Consider the following 23,358-nt stretch of genomic DNA (forward strand, 5'->3'; position numbering starts at 1 on the left):
AGAATTAGATTTGCATTGCCTTATTAACAAGTTGCGGTGTGTTTAACAAGCTTCTGTAACTATTATCCACTGAAATTGGGTTTATTGACACACAATAAATTAAAAATTTTTTTTTTTAATGTTAAATTATTTGAATTCTTTCAACTTATAATGTTGTCTTTGGAGTCTACCCATTGTTTTCATCAGCTGGAATCCATGTACAGGATGTTATATTGGTGGTTAAACCTTTTCAATAAAATACAAATTGATGTGAATAATAAGACCATAAGACATAGGAGCAGAATTAAGCCATTTGGCCCATTGAGTCTGCTCCGTCATTCAATCATTGTTGATCCTTTTTCCCCTCCTCAGCCCCACTCCCTGCCTTCTCCCCGTAACCTTTGATTCCATGTCCACTCAAGAACCTATAATTCTGCCTTTAATACACCCAACAACCTGTCCTCTACGGTTGCCTATGGTTTAAAAAAAAATTCCACAAATTCACCATCCTCTGGCTAAAGAAATTTCTCTGCATCTCTGTTTTAAATGGACATTCCTCTATCCTGCAGCTGTGTCCTTTTGTCCTACAGCACATTGGAAACATCCTTTCCACAATCTACTCTGTCTAGGCCTTTCAACATTTGAAAGGTTTCAATGCGATCCACCGTCATCCTTTTAAATTCCAGTAGGTACAGAACCAGAGCCATCAAAGGTTCCTCGATTTTTCGTTCCCTGAATCATCCTTGTGAACCTCCTCTCCAATGCCAAAACATTTTTTCTTAGATGAAAAGCCAAAAACTGTTCACAATACTCAAGGTGAGGCCTCACCAGTGCCTTATAAAGCCTCACCATCACATTGCTGCTCTTGTAGTCTAGACCTCTTGAAGTGAATACTAACATTGCATTTGCCTTCCTCACCACTGACTCAACCTGCAAGTTAACCTTTAGGATGTTCTGCCCAAGGACTCCTAAGTCCCTTTGCATCTCAGATTTTTGGATTTTCTCTCAATTTAGAAAATAGTCTGCACATTTATTTCTACTACCAAAGTGCATGACCATGTGTTTCCTTCTGCAGCCAGCTTGTTTCCTCAACACTACCTGCCCCTCCACCGATCTTTGTATCATCTGCAAACTTAGCAACAAAGCCATCTATTCCATCATCTAAATCATTGATATACAGCATAAAAAGAAACGGTCCCAACACCAAACACTGCGGAACACCACTAGTCACTGGCAGCCAACCAGAAAAGGATCCTCTTATTCTCACGCACTGCCTCCTACCAATCAGCCAATGTTCTAACCATGTTAGTAACTTTCCTGTAATACCATGGGCTTTTAACTTGATAGGCGGCATCATGTGTGGCACCTTGTCAAAGGCCTTATGAAAGTTGAAATATACAACGTCCACTGCATCCCCTTTATCTATCCTACTTGTAATCTCCTCAAAGAATTCCAACAGGTTCGTGAGGTAAGACTTTCCCTTAGAGAAATTATCTTATCTTGTCCTGTGTCACCAAGTACTCCATAATATCATCCTTAACAAGTGACTCCAACATCTTCCCAACCATACAAGTCATGCTGACTAGTCTGTAATTTCCTTTCTATTGCCTTCCTCCTTTCTTACAGAGTGGGGTGACATTTGCAATTTTCCAGTCCTCTGGCACCATGCCAAAGTCCAATGAGTTTTGAAAGATCATTATTAATGCCTCCACAATCTCTACCGCTACCTCTTTCAGGACCCTAGGGTGCATTTCATCTGGTCTGGGTGGTTTGTGTACTCTGTAGTCTTTCAGCTTTTTGAGCACCTTCACCCTTGTAATAGTAACTGCACTCACTTCTCTTCCCTCACACCCTTCAACTTCTGGCACACTGCTAGTGTCTAACACAGTGAAGACAGATGCAAAATACTCGTTTAGTTTATCTGTCATCTCCTTGTCCCCACCCCCTTATTATTTCTCCAGTTTAATTTTTAATGGTCCTCTATCCACTCTCATCTCTTTTATTTTTTACATACTTGGAAAAAGCTCTTGCTATCTACTTTGATATTGTTTGCTAACTTGCTTTTATATTTCATCTTTTCCCTCCTAATATTCTTTTAGTTGTTCTCTGTAGGTTTTTTAACGCTTCCCAATCTCTATCTTCCTGCTAATTTTTGCTTTGTTGTATGCCCTCCCTTTTGTTTTTCATTAGCTTTGACTTCTCTTGTCAGCCATTATAGAACCATAGAACATTACAGCACAGTACAGGCCCTTCAGCCCTCCATGTTGTGCTGACCCATATAATCCTTTAAAAAAAATACTAAACCCACACTACCCCATAACCCTCCATTTTTCTTTCATCCATGTGCCTGTCCAAGAGGCTCTTAAATACCCCTAATGTTTTAGCCTCCACCACCATCCCTGGCAAGTCATTCCAGGCGTTCACAACCCTCTGTGTGTTTTAAAAAAAACACAAAAAAAAACTTACCCCTGATGTCTCCCCTAAACATCCCTCCCTTAATTTTGTACATATGCCCTCTGGTGGTTGCTATTGGTGCCCTGGGAAACAGGTACTGACTATCCACCCTATCTATGCCTCTCATAATCTTGTAGACCTCTATCAAGTCCCCTCTCATTCTTCCACGCTCCAAAGAGAAAAGTCCCAGCTCTGCTAACCTTGCTTCATATGACTTGTTCTCCAAACCAGGCAACATCCTGGTAAATCTCCTCTGCACCCTCTCCATAGCTTCCACATCCTTCCTATAATGAGGTGACCAGAATTGAACACAATACTCTAATACAATATATTGTTGTACTATTTTTGCTTTTGAGTATTTCTTCATTTTTGAAATACATCTGTCCTGCACTTTGCTCATTTTTCCAGAAACGGATGCCATTGCTGCTCTGCTGTTATCCCTGCTAGCATCCGTTTCCAATTTACTTTGGCCAGCTTCTCTCTCATACCACTGTAATTTCTTTTACTCCACTGAAATACTGCTACATCAGGCTTTATTTTCTTCCTATCAAATTTCAAATTGACTCCATCATATTGTGATCACTGCCTCCTAAGGGTGCTTTTACCTTGAGCTCCCTGAGCACCTCCTGTTCATTATATAACACCCAGTCCAGTATAGCTGATCCCCTAATAATGAAAAACTGCTCTAAAAGACCATCTCCTAGGCATTCAACAAAATCCATTAACAACTGGATTTCCTCAATCTTACTGAAATCTCCCATGACTATGATAGCATTGCCCTTTTGTCTTGCCTTTTCTGTTTCCCATTGTAATTTGTGGTCCACGTCCCAGCTAGTGTTGGTAGGCCATCAGGGTCCTTGCCTGTTTCACCCTGCAGTTTAACTCAACCCACAAGGATTCAACATTTTCCGATCCTGTGTCACATCTTTCTACTGATTTGATGCCATTTTTTACCAGTAGAGCCACATCACCCCCTCTGCCTACCTGCCTTTTCCTCTGATGCAACATGTAACCTTGGACATTCAGCTCCCAACAACAATCCTTCAGCCACGATTCAGTGATGGCCAGCAACATCATACCTAACGATCTGTAATATTGCAACAACATCCACCTTATATTTCTTATACTTCATGCATTGAGATGTAACCTTTTGACTACTGTATTTGCTACCCTTTTTGATTCTGCATCCCTAAAGTACTGATATTCACCCTGCTGGCTTTAATTTTGTCCTGTCATTTGCCTGCCCTTCCTGACAGTCTGACTACACACTATCTTTGCTTTCTTACCATCCGTCCTATCCCGAGTCCCATCACTCCGGTTTGCACCCCCCTACCAAATTAGTTTAAACCCTCGCCAACAACTCTTAACAAACTTGCCTGTGAGAATATTGGTTCCCCCTTGGGTTCCCCCTTTTGTACAGGTCATGCCTCCCCCAGACAAACGTGAAATCCTGCCCCCTGCACCAGGTTCTCAGCCACGCATTTACCTGCCGATTCACCCTGTTTCTACCCTCACTGTTGTGTGACACAGGTAGCAATCCAGAAGTTACTACCCTTGAGGTCCTGCTTCTCAGCTTTTTGCCTAGCTCTCTAAATTCTCTCTTCAGGATCTCTTTGTTTTTCCTTCCTATGTCATTGGTACCAATATGCACCAAGACATCTGGCTGCTCTCCCTCCCCCTCCAAAATGCTGTGGACGTGATTATCTCTACCTAGGTTTGATCAACTTTACAGAGACATTAAACTAAGTAGAATCAATCTAATTTTGTTTTGCAGAAAGTCAAAGGGCATATCGATTTGTGCAAGGGAAAGACTGGGGTTTTAAGAAATTTATTCGAAGGGATTTCCTTTTGGATGAGGCCAATGGACTCCTTCCTGATGATAAGCTGACATTGTTCTGCGAGGTATGTCCTTCAGATGCAGAAATGCCACCTTGTGCTATCTTTACTGTAACCAGCAGAAATCAGTATTGCTATCACAAAGAAATAAGCTGATAACAAGTGCTAGTATTGAAGGGTTAATGTTGTACTGGTCTCCAGGATGTTCTTTGAGAATTATAAAGTACCCGATGAGTGACTCTGCATAATAATGTTAATGTCTTAAAACATTTTCAACTGCTATCTGATTAATTCTTGTTTAACAATGCACTGTTCTCTTTCATCTGGCTGTATTCAATCTGTGATTGTTGGAATTATGCCGTATTGACACCCATATTTTCAGATAACGTTGGCTGCTGAAAAATCCCTGGAGGATTGTTCAGTTAGATTCTTTGCAGAATTGTACACCCATCTCTTCAGTATACTAAATTGCAAGATGATCAGTCATTGAAAATTGATCAAAATTTCTTAAACTTTCCCAAAGACGGCTTCCGTTATTGAACAAGGCAAGCATGTGCCTTCAAAGTAAATTTATTATCAAAGTATATATATGTCACCATATCCAACCCTGAGATTCATTTTCTTATGGATGTTCACAGTAAATACAAAGGAACACAGTAGAATCAGTGAAAAATTGCTCACATCAAAGACTGACAACCAATGTGAAAAAGACAGCATTGTGCAAATCAAAAAAGGAAAAAATAAATAAATAATAACTGAGACAGAATACGAGTTGTGGGGTCCTTGAAAGTGAGTCCGTGCATTGTGGAATCACTTCTGTGTTAGGGTGAGTGAAGTTATCCAAGAGCCTGATGGTTGAGATTTAATAACTGTTCCTGAACTTGATAGTGTGGGACTTAAGGCTCCTGATCTCCCCACCTCCCCATTTGGCAGCAGCAGCAAGAGGGCATGGCGTGGATGGTGGGGGTCCTTGATGCTGCTTTCCCGCACAGTGCTCCTTGTAGATTTGCTCAATGGTGGCGGAAGGCTTTACCCATGATTGACTGGCTGAACCACAGGCTTTTCCATTCAAGGGCAAACCTAATTAATATTGTAGCCTGTGGAACATTCAGTAGTTATAGGCTGCATTATCATCAGTTATTGAAGTTTAGATGTTGTAAAGTATGCGGTTTGGGAAAATAATCCTGTTGGCTAAACTTACATTATATTTAACCCCTGTAATCACAGTATGGAAGTTTGTAAACCTGGCTATATCCTGTGCATGGATTCAGCATTTCATAAACTCTTAGGACTTCATTGCAGAAGAATAACAATCTCATAATTTCCACATGTAACTGTTAAGTAATCTAATTTGTAATTGTGGTATAAATTTAAAAGGCTATCAAGATAATGATCTATATAAATCTAAACTTCCAAGCCCAATTACGGATTAGATATGCTGACTGTGCAAATCAATTAAAGTAAATTGAGATTGCTTTTGTTACATACTAAATCCTTTCTAGTTAGCTATAGGTGTACCTGTACCTATTGCAATTAACCCTTAATTTTAACCAGCAATAAACTTTACAACTGATGGAGCTCAAAGAACTCCCAACAACTACTTTAAGTTTGATCTTTAATCTGTGTATATTTGGCATATGTCAGCTTTTTGTTGCATTTTAAAATTTAAGTGCCTTTAGCCTAGTAGATGTGCCTGATACTGTTGTAGCCTGGTAAAATAACTATCTATTGTTATAAATAAATAGCAATATTATTTATAGGCTGCTAAACCTTCCCTGGGCTCAATGGCCAATTAAACTACTAATTGACTTCTGCATTCTCAGTCAAGGGTTAAATACTTGAGTACCCAATAATGTCTTGAAAAGCTGTCTATTGAGTTTGATATATTCATCTTTGTTGGCCAATGTGGATAAACAATGAGCAGTGTGTGTAATGAATTGGGTGGATACAGTTTTATTCGTGATCGCTGATACACTCTGTTTTTAATCCTGACTGATGGTTCTGATTCATTATTTTCCTTTTTATGGGTTGGAATGTAGTGGTTTGTATTTGGCTTGTATTACAAATAATGAAAAGTGAGCAGTTATGCAAATGAAATTTAAACAATTAAAATGATCAGTTTAAGTCTTTTAAAGAGCTGACTGATCAGTCAAAGAAAACCTGAGATGCAGACCAATAATTCTATATTTAAAACAAATTGCCGTAGGAATAGACTGATATTGAACTTGTGCAAACAGGTGAGATTAGTTAGATTAGCATGCTTGCATGGTGGGCTGCTTTGTGGTTTGACAAATTGATTTGTGTTCTTATAAGCATTTTGCCTTATCAGGATGACTGGTATAACCATGACTTTAAGTTTGCTAGTTCTGATGGAGGCTTTGTTGTTTTTAGAATTTAGGAAACAGACACAGAAACTATAGAACTGAGGCAAACAATAGTGAGGTGATGGATCATATACAGGTTATGGAAGAGGATGGTACTTATTGTCTTGAGGCGAATTAGGGTGGATAAATCCCCAGAGCCTGACATGGTATCCTCTTGACCTTGTGGGAGGCTAGTGCAGATATTAAAAATGTCCTTGGTCTGAGTGAGATGCTGGAAGACTGGAGGATATCTAATGTTGTTCTGTTGATTAAGAAAAGTTCTAAGAATGAAAAAGGTTGTAGGCTGATGAGCCTGAAGTATTCTAAGGAACAGGACATATAAGCTTTTCGATAGACAGGGCCTGATTATGGATTGTCAACAGGGCTTTGTGCATAGCAGAATGTGTCTAAATGATCTCAATGGTTTTATGGGGAGGTTGCCAAGAGGGTCAATGAAACGAAGTTGTCTCTGTAGACAACTCCGTCTACATAGACTTTAGCAAAGCCTATTAGTGTCAGGCATAGTGAATGGTCCAGAGGATTAAGTTGCTTGGCATTCAGGATGAACTAGTCAATTGGACTTGATATTGTCTTCATAGTCACACAAATCAGAGAGTGGTAATAGATAGTTGTTGCTCTGACTGGAGGCCTGTGAGTAGTGGTGTGCTGCAGGGATTGCTGCTGGGTCTGTTGTGGTATGTTATCCATACTAATGATTTGGATAATAATATGTTAAACTGGATAAGCAAATTTGCAGGTGACACCAGATTAGGGTGTAGTAGATAGCAATGAAGCTTGCAAAGTGATCTGGACCAGATGGGAAAATAGGCTGAGAAATGGCAGATGTTATGTGAGGCAAAATGTGTTAGAGAGAAGGGTTAGATTGATCTTGGAGTAGGTTATTAGGTTGGCACAACATTGTGGGCTAAAGGGCCTGTATTGTGCTGTAATGTTCAATATTCTATGATTTTAATGCAGGCAAGTGAGGTGTTGCATATTTGGAGGACTTGCACAGTGAATGGTAGGACACTGAGCTGTGCGGTAGAATTGAGGGATACAGGAATACAGATCGATAATTCCTTGAAAGTGTCAACGTAGGTAGATGGTGTCATAAAGAGAGCTGGCGCATTAGCCTTCATAAATCAGAGCAGTGAGTACAGGAATTGGGATGTTAAAGATGTATAAGATGCTAGTGAGGCTAAATATGAAGTATTGTGTGCAGTTCTGCTCACCTACCTACAGGAAAGATATCAATAATTTGAAAGTGCAGAGAAAATTTACAAGTATGTTCAAGTTTATTGTCATTCAACCATATACATACATACCACCAAATGAAACAACATTCTTCCTGACTAAGATGCACAGCACAATACTTACACTTATACAACTCATAAGGTAATATTATCACAAATAAATTAACATATATTAAGGTGCATTTATGGCACAGGTCGAAAAGTAATTAGTATACGCTAGTGGCATTTCATACATGATGAGATCTGGGTGGTGGCAGGGAGTTAGTAATCTCATGGCCCATGGGAAAAGCTTTTTCCCGTTCTAACAGTCCTTGTCCTAATGCTACGGTACCTCCTGCCTGATTGTAGAGAGGTCAAAGAGATTGTTGGACGGATGGGATGCATCATTGACAATGCTGAGGCCCTGCATGTGCAGCGCTCCTGATAAATATCTTGGATGATCCTCTCAGCAGTCCTCGCAATCCTTTGTAGGGTCTTGCAGTTGGGTGCTTTGCAATTCCCATACTAGATGGTGATGCAGCTGGTCAGGACACTTTCAGTGGTGCTGTTGTAAAAATTGGATAGAATGGAGGAGGGGGAGTCTTGCTCACCTCTGTCTCCTCGGGAAGTGGAGATGCTGGTGTGCTTTCTTAGAGGTGGTGTTGAGGAAAACAAGTGAGTTTGTCCATTATGTGCAGTAAGTAGTGGTCAGCCTGCAGCTTCCTAAAGTCCACAATCATTTCTTTAATTGTGTCCATGTTGAGATGCAAAATTGTTGAACTCGGACATTTCTACCAGTCCCGTACACTATCTTGTCATTGTTGTTGATGAGGCTAATCATCAGAAAATTGAACTGGATCTACCAGTACAGTCATGTGTTAGTAGTGGGTGGTGTACACATTCCTGGGGGGCACCTTCAAACCGCTGATTTAACCCAAGGCTAATCACAAGACAATGTACTATGTCCAATTAACCTGCTAACTGGTATGTCTTTGAACTGTGGGGGGGGGAAAAAAACCGGAGCACCCGGAGAAAACCCATGCATTCCACTGGGAGGACGTACAGACTCCTTACAGATGATCTTGGAATTGAACTCTGAACTCCAACACCCCAAGCTGTAATAGTGTCGCGCAACTGCTGTGCTACCGTAACTAGAACGAGAGTTCATAGATTTAGGGTACAAAGTGAAGAATTTATGGAGAACCTGAGGCAGAACTCCTTCACTAGTGCGAGTATAGAATGAGCTGTCAGTGGAATTGTTAGATGCAAGCTCAATTGTAACACTTAATAGAATTTTGGATAGATAAATGAATGAGCATGGTATGGAGGTTCTATGGTCTGGGTGCTTTATCAGCCGTAACTTGATCATAATGTGACCATTGACATTAACAGTTAAGTTTTATTATGCTCTTGTGGAGTTATAGGTGATCTATTGTTGAAATTGCTCATATTTCTACACGAAGAATCTTTAGCAGAAGGTGATGCGCTGTGTTTACAGTAGTCTTCTGGCATAGCTCTAGTGAAAAGTTCTTTGTGAAGAAGGCCCTAATGAAATTTAAGAACACATGAATCTAGTATTCTGGAATAATGATTGGAACTTGCAACTGACACTTGTTATCTCTTCACTAATCATACACAAAAGATACTACCGGTATTTGCATAGCATTAACATATTAGAGCTGACTTGCTGGAATGATATGTATAAACAATTTTCGTGTGAAGTTTCAGTCTTCTACATAAGTTTTACATGTCTTTTAGATTTTTTACTAGCTCACCTATTTATTGCAGCATGGTTAGTTTTGTTTAATTATGCTAAATACCTGATTGTAAGCTTTTTTCTCAGTATGCAAGGGACATAGAAACAACCCCAGGTTCCTAGAACCATAGAACACTACAGCACAGTACAGGCCCTTCAGCCCTCCATGTTGTGCCGACCCATATAATCCTTAAAAAAAAGTACTAAACCCACACTACCCCATAACCCTCCATTTTTAATAAGCATTCTCATGCTTAATAACTGCTTTTTGAATTCTTACATTTCTGATTTGCATCTTGGTTTGAGGCACGAAAGCTGGCCACTGTGTATTTTTAGTTGTATGGCGCACAGCAATTACTGTTGTCTTGTAGCTTGAGGAATCTACATTTGTTCCTCACCTCCAGTACTATTTTTGTAAGGATTGCACATTCTCCCTGTGGCCACCTGAGTTTCCAGTGCTGCATTTTTCGTCCCATCCCAAAGATGTCTTGCAGATTAATTGGCTACTGTAAATTTACCACTCAGTGCAGGTAAGTAACCAGAGAATCAAAGGGTACAAGAAAGTAAGTGGGCGAATCAGACCAATGAAATCGTTCAGCTGATCATCAACATTAAAGCAGAGGACTAAATTGCGAATGCTATCACAGTAAGTAATTACATATGTTAGATAAAAGCAGCATATTTAATTTTGATGATCTTTGTTGTTAAATAGCTTTTTTAGCACTTAATTAGATGACTTCATGAATATTGACTTTAGGACCTTGGGAATTCAAGTGCAATAAAATAATTAATGCCTGTAAAAACTGTAACAGCAAAGAATCAGTGGCTTCAAGGGAAGGAGTAAAGATATTTGTATTCCTGCAAGGCAATATGATGTTTCAAACTATCACCACATTCCTATCAACACATTGGCATGAGTAGGCAGCAGCCTATCTCATGAATATTATATAATCAATGGTCCCAGAAACTAATACAATTGTGTGCAGGTTGAACAGAAGGAGTTTAAAATGACTAATCTTAATAGAGGTCTCAAACTGAAATGTTGACAATTTTTATTTTGTCTCTATGGATTCTACTTGAGCTGCTAAGTTCCTCCAGCAGTTTGTTTTTGCATGTTGAGGATAAGTTGGAAACAAGGATAAGGTATCCTTTCCTCTCAACCAGATATTACTGAGGACAAAAGCCCATCAGGACCAGAGAGAAAGAGAGATCAGCTTTGTAGAAGATTTTTAACTATCAGAAATGAAATGTATTGTAGCATGAGGGAGGTAAAAGCTCAGACTTTTGCATTGGTGTGATATACTTATAAACCAGGATTTAGTCAAACTTGTGCTTTAACACAACAAATATAATGCTTTTGAAAACTGAATTGAGTTGAGCAAATCAAATTCATGGGAAGAGCAGGTGAATTTTTATCTTGGAGTGATTCTGGCCAATTATCATTTGAAAACTGATAGCTTTACAAAGTTCAAAATAAGCTGACATTAAGACAATAGTATGAATGATCTTCCAACCCTATTGTTTTGTAGATTTTTATGAGAACATTTTTGAATCAACCTGATTGTAACATTTAGCAGTAATGATGGAACTCGTCAGTAGAAAAAGCCAGATGACCTATTAAATGAAAATGTCATAATCATTATTGTGACAGATAGGGATATGGTAGTTTTTCTAACTGTCATGCTGGTGAGTGAGTGACTTGAGTCTAGTTCCTTCCCACATCTAACTTTGGTCGGCACCTGGATAAGTGATAATGATGGATGCAGGAGTTTGGTCGTCTTGATTGACAGTTCTTTTCAAATGATGTTGCTTTGTTTTTTGTCCAATTATTGAAGGATTTAATATAGTCCATTTCAGTAATTTAGCCAGTTGAATATTTTTAAGTCTGCTTCATCAGTCTTGTGATTATGTAAAGTGAAGATTAAACTGCCAATGACCTAACATGTTTCAGAAGGGCAGTTACGTAAGTATTATTTCCAAAAAGACAATCATCTACTTGTAAATTAGACAAAACTAGACTTTTTTAAAAATCCTGCTTCATATATTACATGTGGTACTTGAGTAACTGAGGCCTTTGAAAACTCATGTGGAATATCTGGAAGCTTGAATAAGGTTTGAGATTTTCAGAAACCATTTCATGAAAATGTTCATTACATGCCTGTTAGTAACCATTTTTCAAATATCACTGTTCCTGGTGACATTAATGCCAGTTATCAAAAATCAGCTGTTTTAAGACTGTTCTTTCAAAAATTGTTAAAGGAAAGTAGCACCAACAGGTTATTAATTATACTACCTTGACTGGACCTGAGGAATTATGGGCTCTTGTAAAAGAGCGTCAAGAAGCTACGATATGCATCTTTTACTCTTGTACTCCATGTCATGTCTAATGAAGTTAAGTGTGCCATATGCCACCATCACCACCTGGATTTCCACTTTCAGGGAACTATACTTGTTCCCCAAGATCTCTGTTCTACAGCACTCCCCAGGACCCTGTCATGAATGGTGCATGTTCTGCCCTGATGTAATTTCCTAAAATGCTTAACTTTGAACTTGTGTCTGTTAAGTTCCATCTCCTATTCCTTTGCCCAGTTTTCCAGTTGATATAGGTTCTGTTGTAACCTTAGGCAATCACCTTCATTGTCCACTACACTACCAATTTTGGTATCAACTGCAAACAAATCATGCCACTTACATTCTCTGCCACTTCATTAATGGCTTTGTGCATGGGAAATTGTGTCACACAAATGTGAATGAGTATTTTTTAAGAATTGGATTAGAGGATTGACGAGGGCAGGGTGGTGAATGTTGTCTATGTGGATTTTAACAAGTCTTTTGACAAGGTCCTACATGGTAGGTTAGTCTGGAAGATTAGATCACAATCAATCCATGGTGAGCTAGCCATTCGGATGTATAAATTGGTTTGGTGGAAGGAGGCAGAAGGTGGTAGAGGATTGTTTCTCAGATTGGATGCCTGCAACTAGTGGTGTCCCACAAAATTTGGATGAGAATGTAGTTAGTAAGATGAGTTAGTTTGCAGATCAAGTTACAATTGTCGGTATAGTAGACAGTGAAGAGAGTTATCTGAGATTACAGATTATTAAAATTATTGAACTAGACAGATTAAGATTACAGTAATCCAAGATTACTACAGGATATGATCTGGGGAGGTGGGCCAAAGAATGACAGATGGAATTTAACTGTGCTAGTTTTAAACCAGGACAGGACTTGCACAGTAAATAGTTGGATTTTTGATATCCCTGGAGAATAATGTAGAAGAATAGGGACCTAGAGGCACTGGTATATTGTTTCTTGAAAATGGAGATAGAGATGGACAGAATGGTGCAGCAGGTGTTTGACATGCTTGCTGCCTTTGGATATGACATTGAGTATAGAAATTGGCATGTTACATTACAGCTGTTCAAGTTGTTGGTGAAGACCACATTTGGCATATTGTGCATAGTTCTTGTTGCTCTCTATAGTAAGGATATCATTAGGCTGGAAAGGGTGCAGAAAAGATTCATAAGGATGTTGCATGACTAGAGGACTTGAGTTATAAAGAGAGGCTAGGTAGGCTGCGATTTTCTTCCCCTGGAGTGTAGGAGGCTTGAGGGATTCCCAACCATTTTAATGCCATGGAAGAATCCCATTAAGCAAGGGGTCTGTGGACTCCAGTTAGGAAATCCCTGTTCTACAAAATCATGAGGGGTGTGTATAAGGTGCATAGTCATTTTCCCCAGGGGAACTTAAAACTAAAGGGCATAGATTTAAGATGAGAAGGGAAAGATTTCAAAGGGACTTGAGGGGCAACCTTCTTGCACAGAAAGTGAGCATATGGAACACACTGCCAGAGGAAGCAATATAGATGAGTACCATAATGACAATAGACATACGGACATGTGCAGGAATAGGAAAGGCCTAGAGCCGTGGTTCCCAGCCTGCGGTCTATGTACACCTTGCTTAATGGTATTGGTCCATGGCATATAAAAGGTTGAGAACTGCTGACTTAGAGGAGTATGGACCAAATGCAGGCAAATAGAGGACTAGCTCATGTTGGCACTATAGTCGGCATCAACGAGTTGGGCTTGTTTCTTTGCTGTACGACTCTGTTTCTATTATCTCCTGAAGCAGTCTACACGCAGGACTTGGTCAAAGGTCTTGCTAAGGTCCAAGTAGTCAAAATCTACTATACTGCACTTATCAGTCTTCTTGTTTACTTGGATAAATCTGAGCAACTCTTTCCCACACAAAGCCATGGTTAAGATCCGTAATCTATGTTTGCCTTTCCAAATGAACATAGAGCCTGTCTCTCACAATTCAGTAACTTGCTGATCACTGATGTTTATCTCATTGGTATGTAATTCCCTGGTTTATCCTTGCAGCCCCTCTTAAATGCATAAAATTAATCACCTTTCAATCTTCTGGTACCATTCCTGTGACCAAGAAAGATGCAAAAGTCTCTGCCAGAGCCCCAGCAGTTTCTTCCCTTGCTTTCTACAATGCCTTAGGGCAACTTGGGGATTTATCCACCTTTATGCATCTCAAGACTGAAAACACCACCTCTTTTGTAATGTACGTATATTAAAGGACATCACTATTCTCTTCCCTGAATTCCCTAGCTTCCATGAACAACTTCATGATAAATACAGATGAATATAAGGGGACCAATCCTTTTGTTCCTAATATACTTCCAGAATCTCTTTCATTTCCTGATTTTTGCCCTCCTGATTTCCTTGAGTGTATTCAAAGTTCAAAGTGCATTTACTATCAAAGTATGTGTACATTATATACCCTTGAGATTCATCCTTTAACAGGGAGCCACAAAAAGAATCCCAAAAGAACCCATTAAAAAAAAACTGTCAAATACCCAATGTGCAGAGAGAAAAAAAATCATGCAAACAGTAAACACAAGCAAATAGCATTCTGAACTGAAGTTCACAAAGAGTCCGATCATAGACCCTTAGTTCAGCGCAGAGTGGAGCAGCGAGCTGAACCTGCCTGTCCCTCGTCTCGGGGTCCCAACCTTTTCAATCTTGCCCGTGCCTAAATCGTCATCCAAACATTGAGTTCAGTCACTTTGGTACACTCTGGGCCCTGGACCCCGCTACCTCGATTCGATCTGTGTTCGACCTTTCCAGTTTGGCCTGCCCTTAATTCGATCGACCTCAAGTCTTCCTCATTCTTGGCGATAGGCATGCTGCCTCACCTCACCTCGGATCTGTCACATCAAATTGCCTCCAAGTTGAAAGGGAAGTTACAGTCTATTGCTTGTGATGTTCGTTTACCAGAAAAAGAGTGTGTAACAAAGTATTTAGTTGTTTTCCTTGTTTTATTGACCACCTGCCAGAAGTCACTGAGATTCCCCAGCACCCTCCAAATGTGGTTAATAAAAATGTAATGTATACTTGAAGATGGCTGTTCCTGTTCCTAAAAAAAAAAAGGGTTTTGTTTTGTTTTAAATAGTGGGCAGTGTTTCATCATTACTTGGAAAAAGTAGTGATTTTTTTTTAAGCTTGGCTTCTGGTAAGATGCAATGTGTTCAATTGCAGCAGCTGCTAAGGAGCCAACCAAAGGTGATCGCTAGACCCTGCTGGATAAACTACTGCAGGTCCACACATTAGTGAGCTGCTTGTTGGTAGAGAAATTGAAGGGGCTGGACTTAATTTGGATCGTGCTGTTGCCTGTGCTGGAAGAGTCGATGCACGAAGGCCGTGTGCATCTTGGTCGATTTTCTTGTGATCACAAAACCTTCCTGGACGTTGTTAATGTGGAATGCTGCAAGTCTGATTCACTGATTTATTGGCAGACGGCAGGGGTGGGGAAGCTGTGTAGCCTCTGTCATAGCGAGGACTAGGCCTCAAGCTGTGGTGTCACTTGTTTACAGCTGCCCAGGAGAGAAGTGTTGGGGTTGATCTGCTTTTACCAGAGGTGGTGTGGCACAGTGTCTAAGCTGGAGTCGGTGCTACCTCCAGTGTTCTGTCATCAGAAGACAAGCCATATTGTGTTCGATTACAGATTGCTGCACCACTCATGGACCCAGAGTCTTGGGCTATATATTTTTTTGTGTGGCTGTATTTTATTGATATCTTGTATGTGCTTGGTATTATGCCTTGTGCTGTGTGTGACTGTTGATACTGTGCTTTGCACTTTGGCTCTGGAGTAATGCTATTTCGCTTGGCTCTATTCATGGGTGTTTGTGTAAGGTTGAATGACAATTAAACTTGAACTACTGCAACAATCCTTTGAGTGAATAATGTTTTTGATTTGGTCAGATGAATTACATTTTTGAATTATTAATATATGCTATTAGATTCAAGCTTTAGAATGCTTAGTTGGGAGCAGGTCTGGAAGGTTGGCAGATGGATTGGGAAGAGGTGTGATAATTTAGCTGAATTCTATACATTTACATTTTGTAGTAGATGTTAATGGAAATATCTACTGACTATCGCTGCCTGTGGTTATATGTTACTATAGTGCTATATATTAAGTGAACAAATGCACAGGCCCAAGTGAATACAGAGTTCTGAAATTCGTTGGAAAAAATTGTGCAACGGAATCTCTTAATATTTTACTAGCTTTCTTGTTAATAACATGAATTTATCATAAACCACTTGACGTGATAAAATAATATGATCACTGAAGTTCTCACAACAATAATATTCTTCAAAGCCTTTTTCACAATCTAATGACCTATTAATTTGATTTATTTTTGATTTTGAAAGCATTTTATAAAACAGCAAAATGGTGTCCTTTTGGTTTGAAGAGGGTGTTATAACATTCAAAATTATTTCGGTGTGGAATCAGATTGAAGTAGCTTTGAGGTTGTAATCCGCCACTGTGGTTATACTGAAGTGAAATAAGCATTTCACTTAGTAATGATTTTCTACAATTATGCTAATTTGCTTATGACTTCAATTTCATTGGTTATTTGCCTACTGAGTTTTATCAAGAATACCTAATGGCTATTAATGTAAAATCTGTATATCTCAAGGGCTTTGTTGAATTAAGTTTCATATATTGATTAAATAAAATGTGATACTATTTTATAATATGTCTCAGCTTTCATGGGTGTCATCAAGGTAATAATTTATTTTTATACAGCTGAATCACTTAATGTATTTGGAAGCTGTTACTTTAACATTCATTTAGATTTACAAATAAGTGTATATGGTGTATATTAGTGTATATCCTGTGTATATCTATTTCTCTGTATTTCCAGGTTATTTTGTAAATTTCCTGTTCATTGTTCTGTTATTGTTACTTATTCACCAGATGTTTAAATTTGAATTGTGTATTAGACAATTTGACAGAAACCACTGTACACAACTGTGAAAGAAAAAACATGTTTTAGTCAAGGCAATAAAAGCTACTACAGATATTTTAATTGGAATTGACTTTGTAAGTAACTGAAACAGCAATTTACCAATTCTAAGAACAGCATTATTTTTCAAAGTTTAATAAATTTTGCAATATTTTTGAGCTTTGAGGTATACTCATTTAGTAGTTTGAATTTTATTAGAAAAGTGGCATTTCAACAAATCAATGGATTATCAAAGCAGAAAATGTATTGTAATGATTTTCTCTATGGCCTTTTAGCCTGTATTAAGCTTATGCAGCCTGACTTACAATGGTTTCATGCAAAGTTTATGTACAAAAAGATTTTAAACCTGGATTTTCAAGTGGGATTATGTTAATATTGCTGATGTTGCATTTATCTTAAATAATGCCGATGGGAACATTAGGAATTAAATGCAATAATAGTGTACTACTATTATGTATTTCTTTTGTACTGTAGGTTAGTGTGGTCCAGGATTCAGTGAATATCTCAGGCCAGAACACCATGAATATGGTGAAAGTTCCTGAATGTCGGTTAGCAGACGAGCTTGGAGGATTATGGGAAAACTCTAGGTTTACAGACTGTTGCCTTTGTGTAGCCGGCCAAGAATTCCAAGCTCATAAAGCAATTCTAGCAGGTTTGGAACATACTTACATTATTATCAATTTTATCCTATGTGTATATCTCAATTTGGTATGGCTCCATGTTAATACGGACTCTTTTTTTTAAAAGACAGAGTCCACCAATGTAGAACATTTTTCTGTTCACCACATGGTTATCAACCAAGTGGAGCAAAGTAAAGTTTAAAAATAAAGGACGCTCTTTGTCATCATTTTCGGAGCATTGATCAATATCTGAAAAGATGAGTTACAATTCCAGGTGTGGCAATCTGTCACGTCTCCTTTTTGGAGTAAAGTAACCATTTTTATTGGAATTTCATACTTGTTGAACTGGGATCCAGAAAATTGTATTGATGTTTACTGAAGTTACAAATTAGTTGAAGGGTCTAACTCATAAATAAATGTCATTCATTCTGTGGTTGCCAAGTATTTATTGCAGAGAGGTACTCAGGAATATTTAGAATAGCATTGTTTAAATCAAAGAACATTAAATCCTTAGTGCATAAAAATGAAGCTACACTTACTGTTTTATACCACAAGAAGGTTCTCAGCCTGAAATGTCAACTGTTTATTCTTTTCCATTGATGTTGCCTGGTCTGCTGAATTCCTCCAGCATTTTGTGTGTGTTCCTCTCATTGTTTTTTCATGGGTGGTCTTGTGAGTCTCAGCCTCCAGCTATAATAATTTGATGTAGCTTAATTTATTTCTTGGATTTTGTTTTTGAACTTTGATTAGTTTTTCCTTCATGTTAGATTATAGTGGTGGTAATAAGTGGTACATCAACTTGGCTATGAAACATGTCCTTGCAAATCTACAGAATTGTTGGAGGTAGAAATGCATCTGGAGCAGTTTTGCAGGCTGCTATAAATGGTATAGAAGGGACCATCCAATAAATTGCACCCACTAGCCTTATTCTCACATACTGATGATGTAATATTGTTTATATTACTGGGAGCAAGAGAGGGAAGTTACAGTGCATACTTATAGTTATGTTCCATTTGTTTCAAGGCATATATTTTAGATATTTAGTTTATATGGAATTTTTCTTGGACAAACAGTCAGATTCCTCTGGGTTTTTCCCTTTTTGCTGCTTTGGAAGAAGAGTTTCTTTTGCCTTTTTGAAGGGTGATCAAGTTATTAGTAATTTGAACTATTGATTCATTGAAATATTGATCTATTGGTGGATTGATTGTCATTTTTCACTGTAGAAACAGAAAAGGTCATTTAAAGCTGCATGATTCTCGCTTTCAATGAATTGGAGCCAGTAGGAAGAATTATTATATTTAGTAACAAGTCAACCAGTCTGTCAGTAATGATTGGAGACTTCACTAACCAGAAAACATTAGTTTCCACATCAGTTTTGGGGACAAAAGTGGTAATAGATGAATTTGTGCTTAAGCACAGGCACTGATGTGTTTTACATGAATTGCTTAAGGTACCCTTAAGGTAATTTACCCTTAAGGTAAATGAATCAATGAAATATTTTTGTGTACGTAATAAATTCTTGATACATGTTATTAGAACAAGTTTGCTTTGTTTATATTACCACCAGAATGCCATGGTTTGTAGGTTGAAGTTTGTCCATTGTATGATATATAATAGAAAATGATATCCATTATAATCCCTGAAAGCCATAGACTTTCAAAACAGTCTCAAAAAAGGAGTGCTCTGATTTTTACTTTTGTTCTTCCTTCAGTTTGAATTAGTACTAACAATTTGATCTAGGGCTGCACTATGGATTGATAATTGATTCTCTTTATTGATGTATGTACATTCTGAATTATTTAAGTCTGTCTTCAGTTTTCTGAAGTTTAAAATTTACATAGAACAATTTAGTTGCAGTAGTTTATATCATGTTGTATTTTGCCTGCTGCCTTCATTCAATGTTTAACTTATTAATTTAACATTTAATGGAACAAACCGTTGGTAGTTAATTAGAACATGAAAACCTGAATTAAAAAATAATATGTTTATTTTAGCTCGTTCCCCAGTCTTCAGTGCTATGTTTGAACACGAAATGGAGGAAAGCAAAAAGGTAATGCATAATCAAAAATAATATAGGTGATACTTTGCCTCTGACATGTGCAATATTTTTATGAATTGTATCCACCACAATGGAAAAATCTAGATGAAATGCTACAAATAGTCCCCAAGTTTCCTTTCGTACTTAAGTGCAACACCAGTGAAAACATCAGATTGCATATCCACTGATAGTATTAATTTGAGAGGTCTTCTCGCTGAGCTTCTCTTGTAACAACAGTGATGAATACAGTTTTGGCCTGAAATTGTTTTAGATTTATCTGGAAACATCAGATTAGCCTGTACATGATTCCATATCCTTTGGCGGATATATACACAATGGGACTGGTTTGCTGAATATCCTCTTGCATCCAAGATTATGCATAAAGTATTGCTCCTTCTATACCTTTAAGGAATCCTAGAATGCAGAGTTAAGTTGAGAGAAATAACTAATACTTATTAGCCTTGCCAGTTTTTAATATGTGTGGGGAAAAATGTACTTTATCCAGCAAAATATTGTCTTTCATGTGTCAATTTAAAAAAAATGTAATTAGGCAAACTGGAATAACAAGATAGTTCTGTACAGTATTTGTCATTGTTACAACAATCACCCCTTGTAATAATGATCAGGGAGGCACAGAGAAAAATCTGTATTTACCAACAAATACCTTTATTGTCTCAATGGAAGAACACATGAACTTATACAACCTATACCTTGTGTGCACACCCACTAAGTTTTCCTGACCTTCCATGAACAGTCAAAGAACAGAAAAGGTATTACAAGTTAAAAAGGAGTTTCTGCTGCTGGCCACACGTTCCTCGTTGTATCGAATCGCCACATGTCCATGGGGCACCTCACACCCATGATAGTTGTTCTCCTACAGAGTTACTGCTGCCACCACACTTGAAGCATCTGCCTTTATGTTCAATTCTTTGTAATTCAAATATTGCATTCCATTGTCATTGGCTATGGATCATATGTCTGACTTTTAACACTTCTTTTATTGGCTGTGCTCCAGCCAGCATCCATTTATTGCCCTCTTTCCAGCTAGTGACTATTGGTAATTTGTGGCTCTTTGTTGTTCAGTCAGCTTGAATTGCACAGACCAGATACAGACCAACATTTACAAACCTGCATATTATATCCAACCAAAGACCACCTCACAAATAACTTCTTATTTGGAAACTGTCCCTAGTTCAGCAGATTACCTGATACATCATTGTGTTGACTTTAAAACAGTGATCAAGCTAAGCAAATTTAACTCAAAATGGAGAATGGAGTGTCTTCATAAAATGGCAGCCTCCATCTCCACCCTCATGGCAAGAACAAAGCCAATTGGTCTGTCTGCTTCCACTGTTCTTGAGTCCTTCAAATTCACTGATTTGTAGACTGTAGTTCTTTCTGGCCAACATCATGTAACAGTTGTAATTCTGTAATTAAAGTCTGAGTTAATACAATATTTAACTTTTTATTTGTATATTTTGCATGAAATGTGAACACTAAGCAAGAGAAGATGGACTTAATTCAAAATTCCCTTTTCCCCCTAATTTTGTTATAGAACCGCGTTGAAATCAATGATGTGGAGCCTGAAGTATTTAAGGAGATGATGTGCTTTATTTATACGGGAAAGGCACCAAATCTTGACAAAATGGCAGATGATTTGCTTGCAGCTGCTGATAAGGTGAGACAGGTGCCCGGGAAGAGTCCTTAGTTGACTTGTACTGATTAAATAAACAAAATGAGTTGAAACCAGTCTACTTGCAGTTATGTGCCACTCATCCCCAAACAAATACTTGTATTCTTGACCATGTTTTCATCACTGCCTGATATGGAGTTGGAGCTCTGGAGTTTCCAAATCCAGTGTGGTGTTTCCAACCCAACTTACACTTCAGTGTCAGTTCATGATTCTTTGTATTCCAGTTACAATTACGGTAGACTTCTTCATACAAGTTCCATAATTTGTACCCCAACCAGTATTATATTACTAAATGATTTGCATAACAGTTGCAACCAACTCACCATGTAAAATATGACTAAAGAAATATGACTTTAGTACGATATTTGACCTTCAGTTTCTCATATTTCACATGACTTGATCTTAAGGCTTCCCTTACCAGCCTAGTTTTACATCTATTATTTGCAAGTCATCCAAATAACAAAAGTCAGGTCGTCCTCTGAAGTGTCATTATTATCCTAGTCTTTGCCAATCTCTTAGCTTTTTATTTTTGTCCTGGAGTGTAGACTTCTATGCTTGCTGTCACTATTAAGTACTTTTTTGACGTGAACCCCTTGCTACTTCAGTCTCCTGAATTCCAAACTGTACAAACATTCTTCAGTTGTTGAACTTGGCAATGCATTTCTTTCGTCTGCCATTTGTGTCTGCTTTCTCTATCATCTTGTTCCTTTGCTATGGAACTGAATACCTACTTCCACTTCCTCCTTGTTCCTATCAAAAATACCTTTAAAGCTTTGTTTCTGGTTGTCCTTTATCCCCATTTGAATTTAGGAGAAGGCTGGTAAACTGGAAAAAAGTGGAGAGGATGGCAAACTGAATTGAAGAGTTAGAGTGTGGGTGGGTTAAGAGGTTGAAAGGCATTTTCCCAAGATGCTATATCATGGACAACAGGATTAATTAATATTAGTATTAGGACATTAATATTAGTAGATAGAAGTAATGAGTTAAAAATAGGCAAGTAGAATTCAATTTTGGGATGTGTAAGATTACAACAGGAAGCTTTAGTTTCTCTGTTTTTGTGTTTTGTTTCTGTTACTGAGGAAGTATTGAAACTTAAGAAAATAGACTAATTTTTAGAATGGTATGCGGTCTGAGGAAGTAAACATGAGGGAGGGTTGAGAAAAATGGGATTGTTACTGGAGCGAATCTTGGAAACGTTAGATTGAACAGGATAAACATTTGTGGAACGAGCGGACATTTTAGTAAATACAGGGTCATTAATAAAGGTGCTGATTTAAGGATGTTAGTCTGTATTTGAAGTGAGTAATTTGGGCAGGAGGAAGAAATGTCAATGCTAATGTTTAGGTTGGATAGATGAATAAAGAAAATTAAATAAAAGTAAATGTGGTAAAGACTTTATTTACAAAGAGAATAAGGCTGGATATTGGCCTTTGTTTTGTTTTGTTTCTGTATTGCAGCTTTTTTACTTTAAAATAGAACATTTCTTAACAAGATTAACACGTTTACCTGAAGTATGGCAGTGGGTGAATTAAGAGACTCCTGGTGGAAACTAAATTTATTGAATTATTGATAATTAGTTTCACGTTAAGTTTGAAATTACTTTAGCCACTTTTTTTGAGTTTGATGTTTCTGTGGTATGCCCTAGTCGTCGTCATCATAATCAGTGATTACTTGTAGTCAAGTATATTTCTTCTGGTGGTTGATCTGGTCTCTTGTGGGTCTTAAAATAACTGAAGAGGCCAATCCATGATTCACAAGTCCTGCTGCAGTGTTGGCAGGTGTAGGTCATTGAAGTGGTGGTGGATGTAGCTGGTCGGGTCTTCCCCAGTCTCTCCTTGTGTTGAAGCTGCTTAGTCTCAGTGACACAGTGGATGTATGCTTCGAGCTGTGCAGTGCCCTCATAGATGGTCCTTCTCCAACTTTTCCTATCCTGTGCTAATTTATCCCATTCATTCAGGTTGATGTGGCACTTCCTCAAGTGGGTCTTGATACTGTCCTTAAACAGCTTTTTCTGCCCTCCAGGAATGTGCTTTGTATCCTTGAGTTGGCCAAGCAGGAGTTGTTTAGGG

The 23,358-nt window shown here is 38.2% G+C and overlaps 1 protein-coding gene across 8 annotated transcripts in view; it reads left to right on the forward strand.

Annotated features, from left to right (window-relative positions):
• The window catches only part of spop (speckle type BTB/POZ protein), a 115,361-nt gene that overhangs the window by 73,778 nt on the left and 18,225 nt on the right, over positions 1 to 23,358 (forward strand). For all 8 annotated transcript variants that reach the window (XM_073071708.1, XM_073071712.1, XM_073071710.1 and 5 more), the window contains 4 exons: positions 4,208 to 4,335; positions 17,413 to 17,590; positions 19,553 to 19,608; positions 21,152 to 21,274. In XM_073071708.1, coding sequence (XP_072927809.1) covers positions 4,208 to 4,335; positions 17,413 to 17,590; positions 19,553 to 19,608; positions 21,152 to 21,274 — 485 coding nt within the window. The remainder of the gene's footprint in view (positions 1 to 4,207; positions 4,336 to 17,412; positions 17,591 to 19,552; positions 19,609 to 21,151; positions 21,275 to 23,358) is intronic.

This window comes from Hemitrygon akajei, chromosome 18, assembly GCF_048418815.1.
Source record: "Hemitrygon akajei chromosome 18, sHemAka1.3, whole genome shotgun sequence".
Lineage (NCBI taxonomy): Eukaryota > Metazoa > Chordata > Chondrichthyes > Myliobatiformes > Dasyatidae > Hemitrygon > Hemitrygon akajei.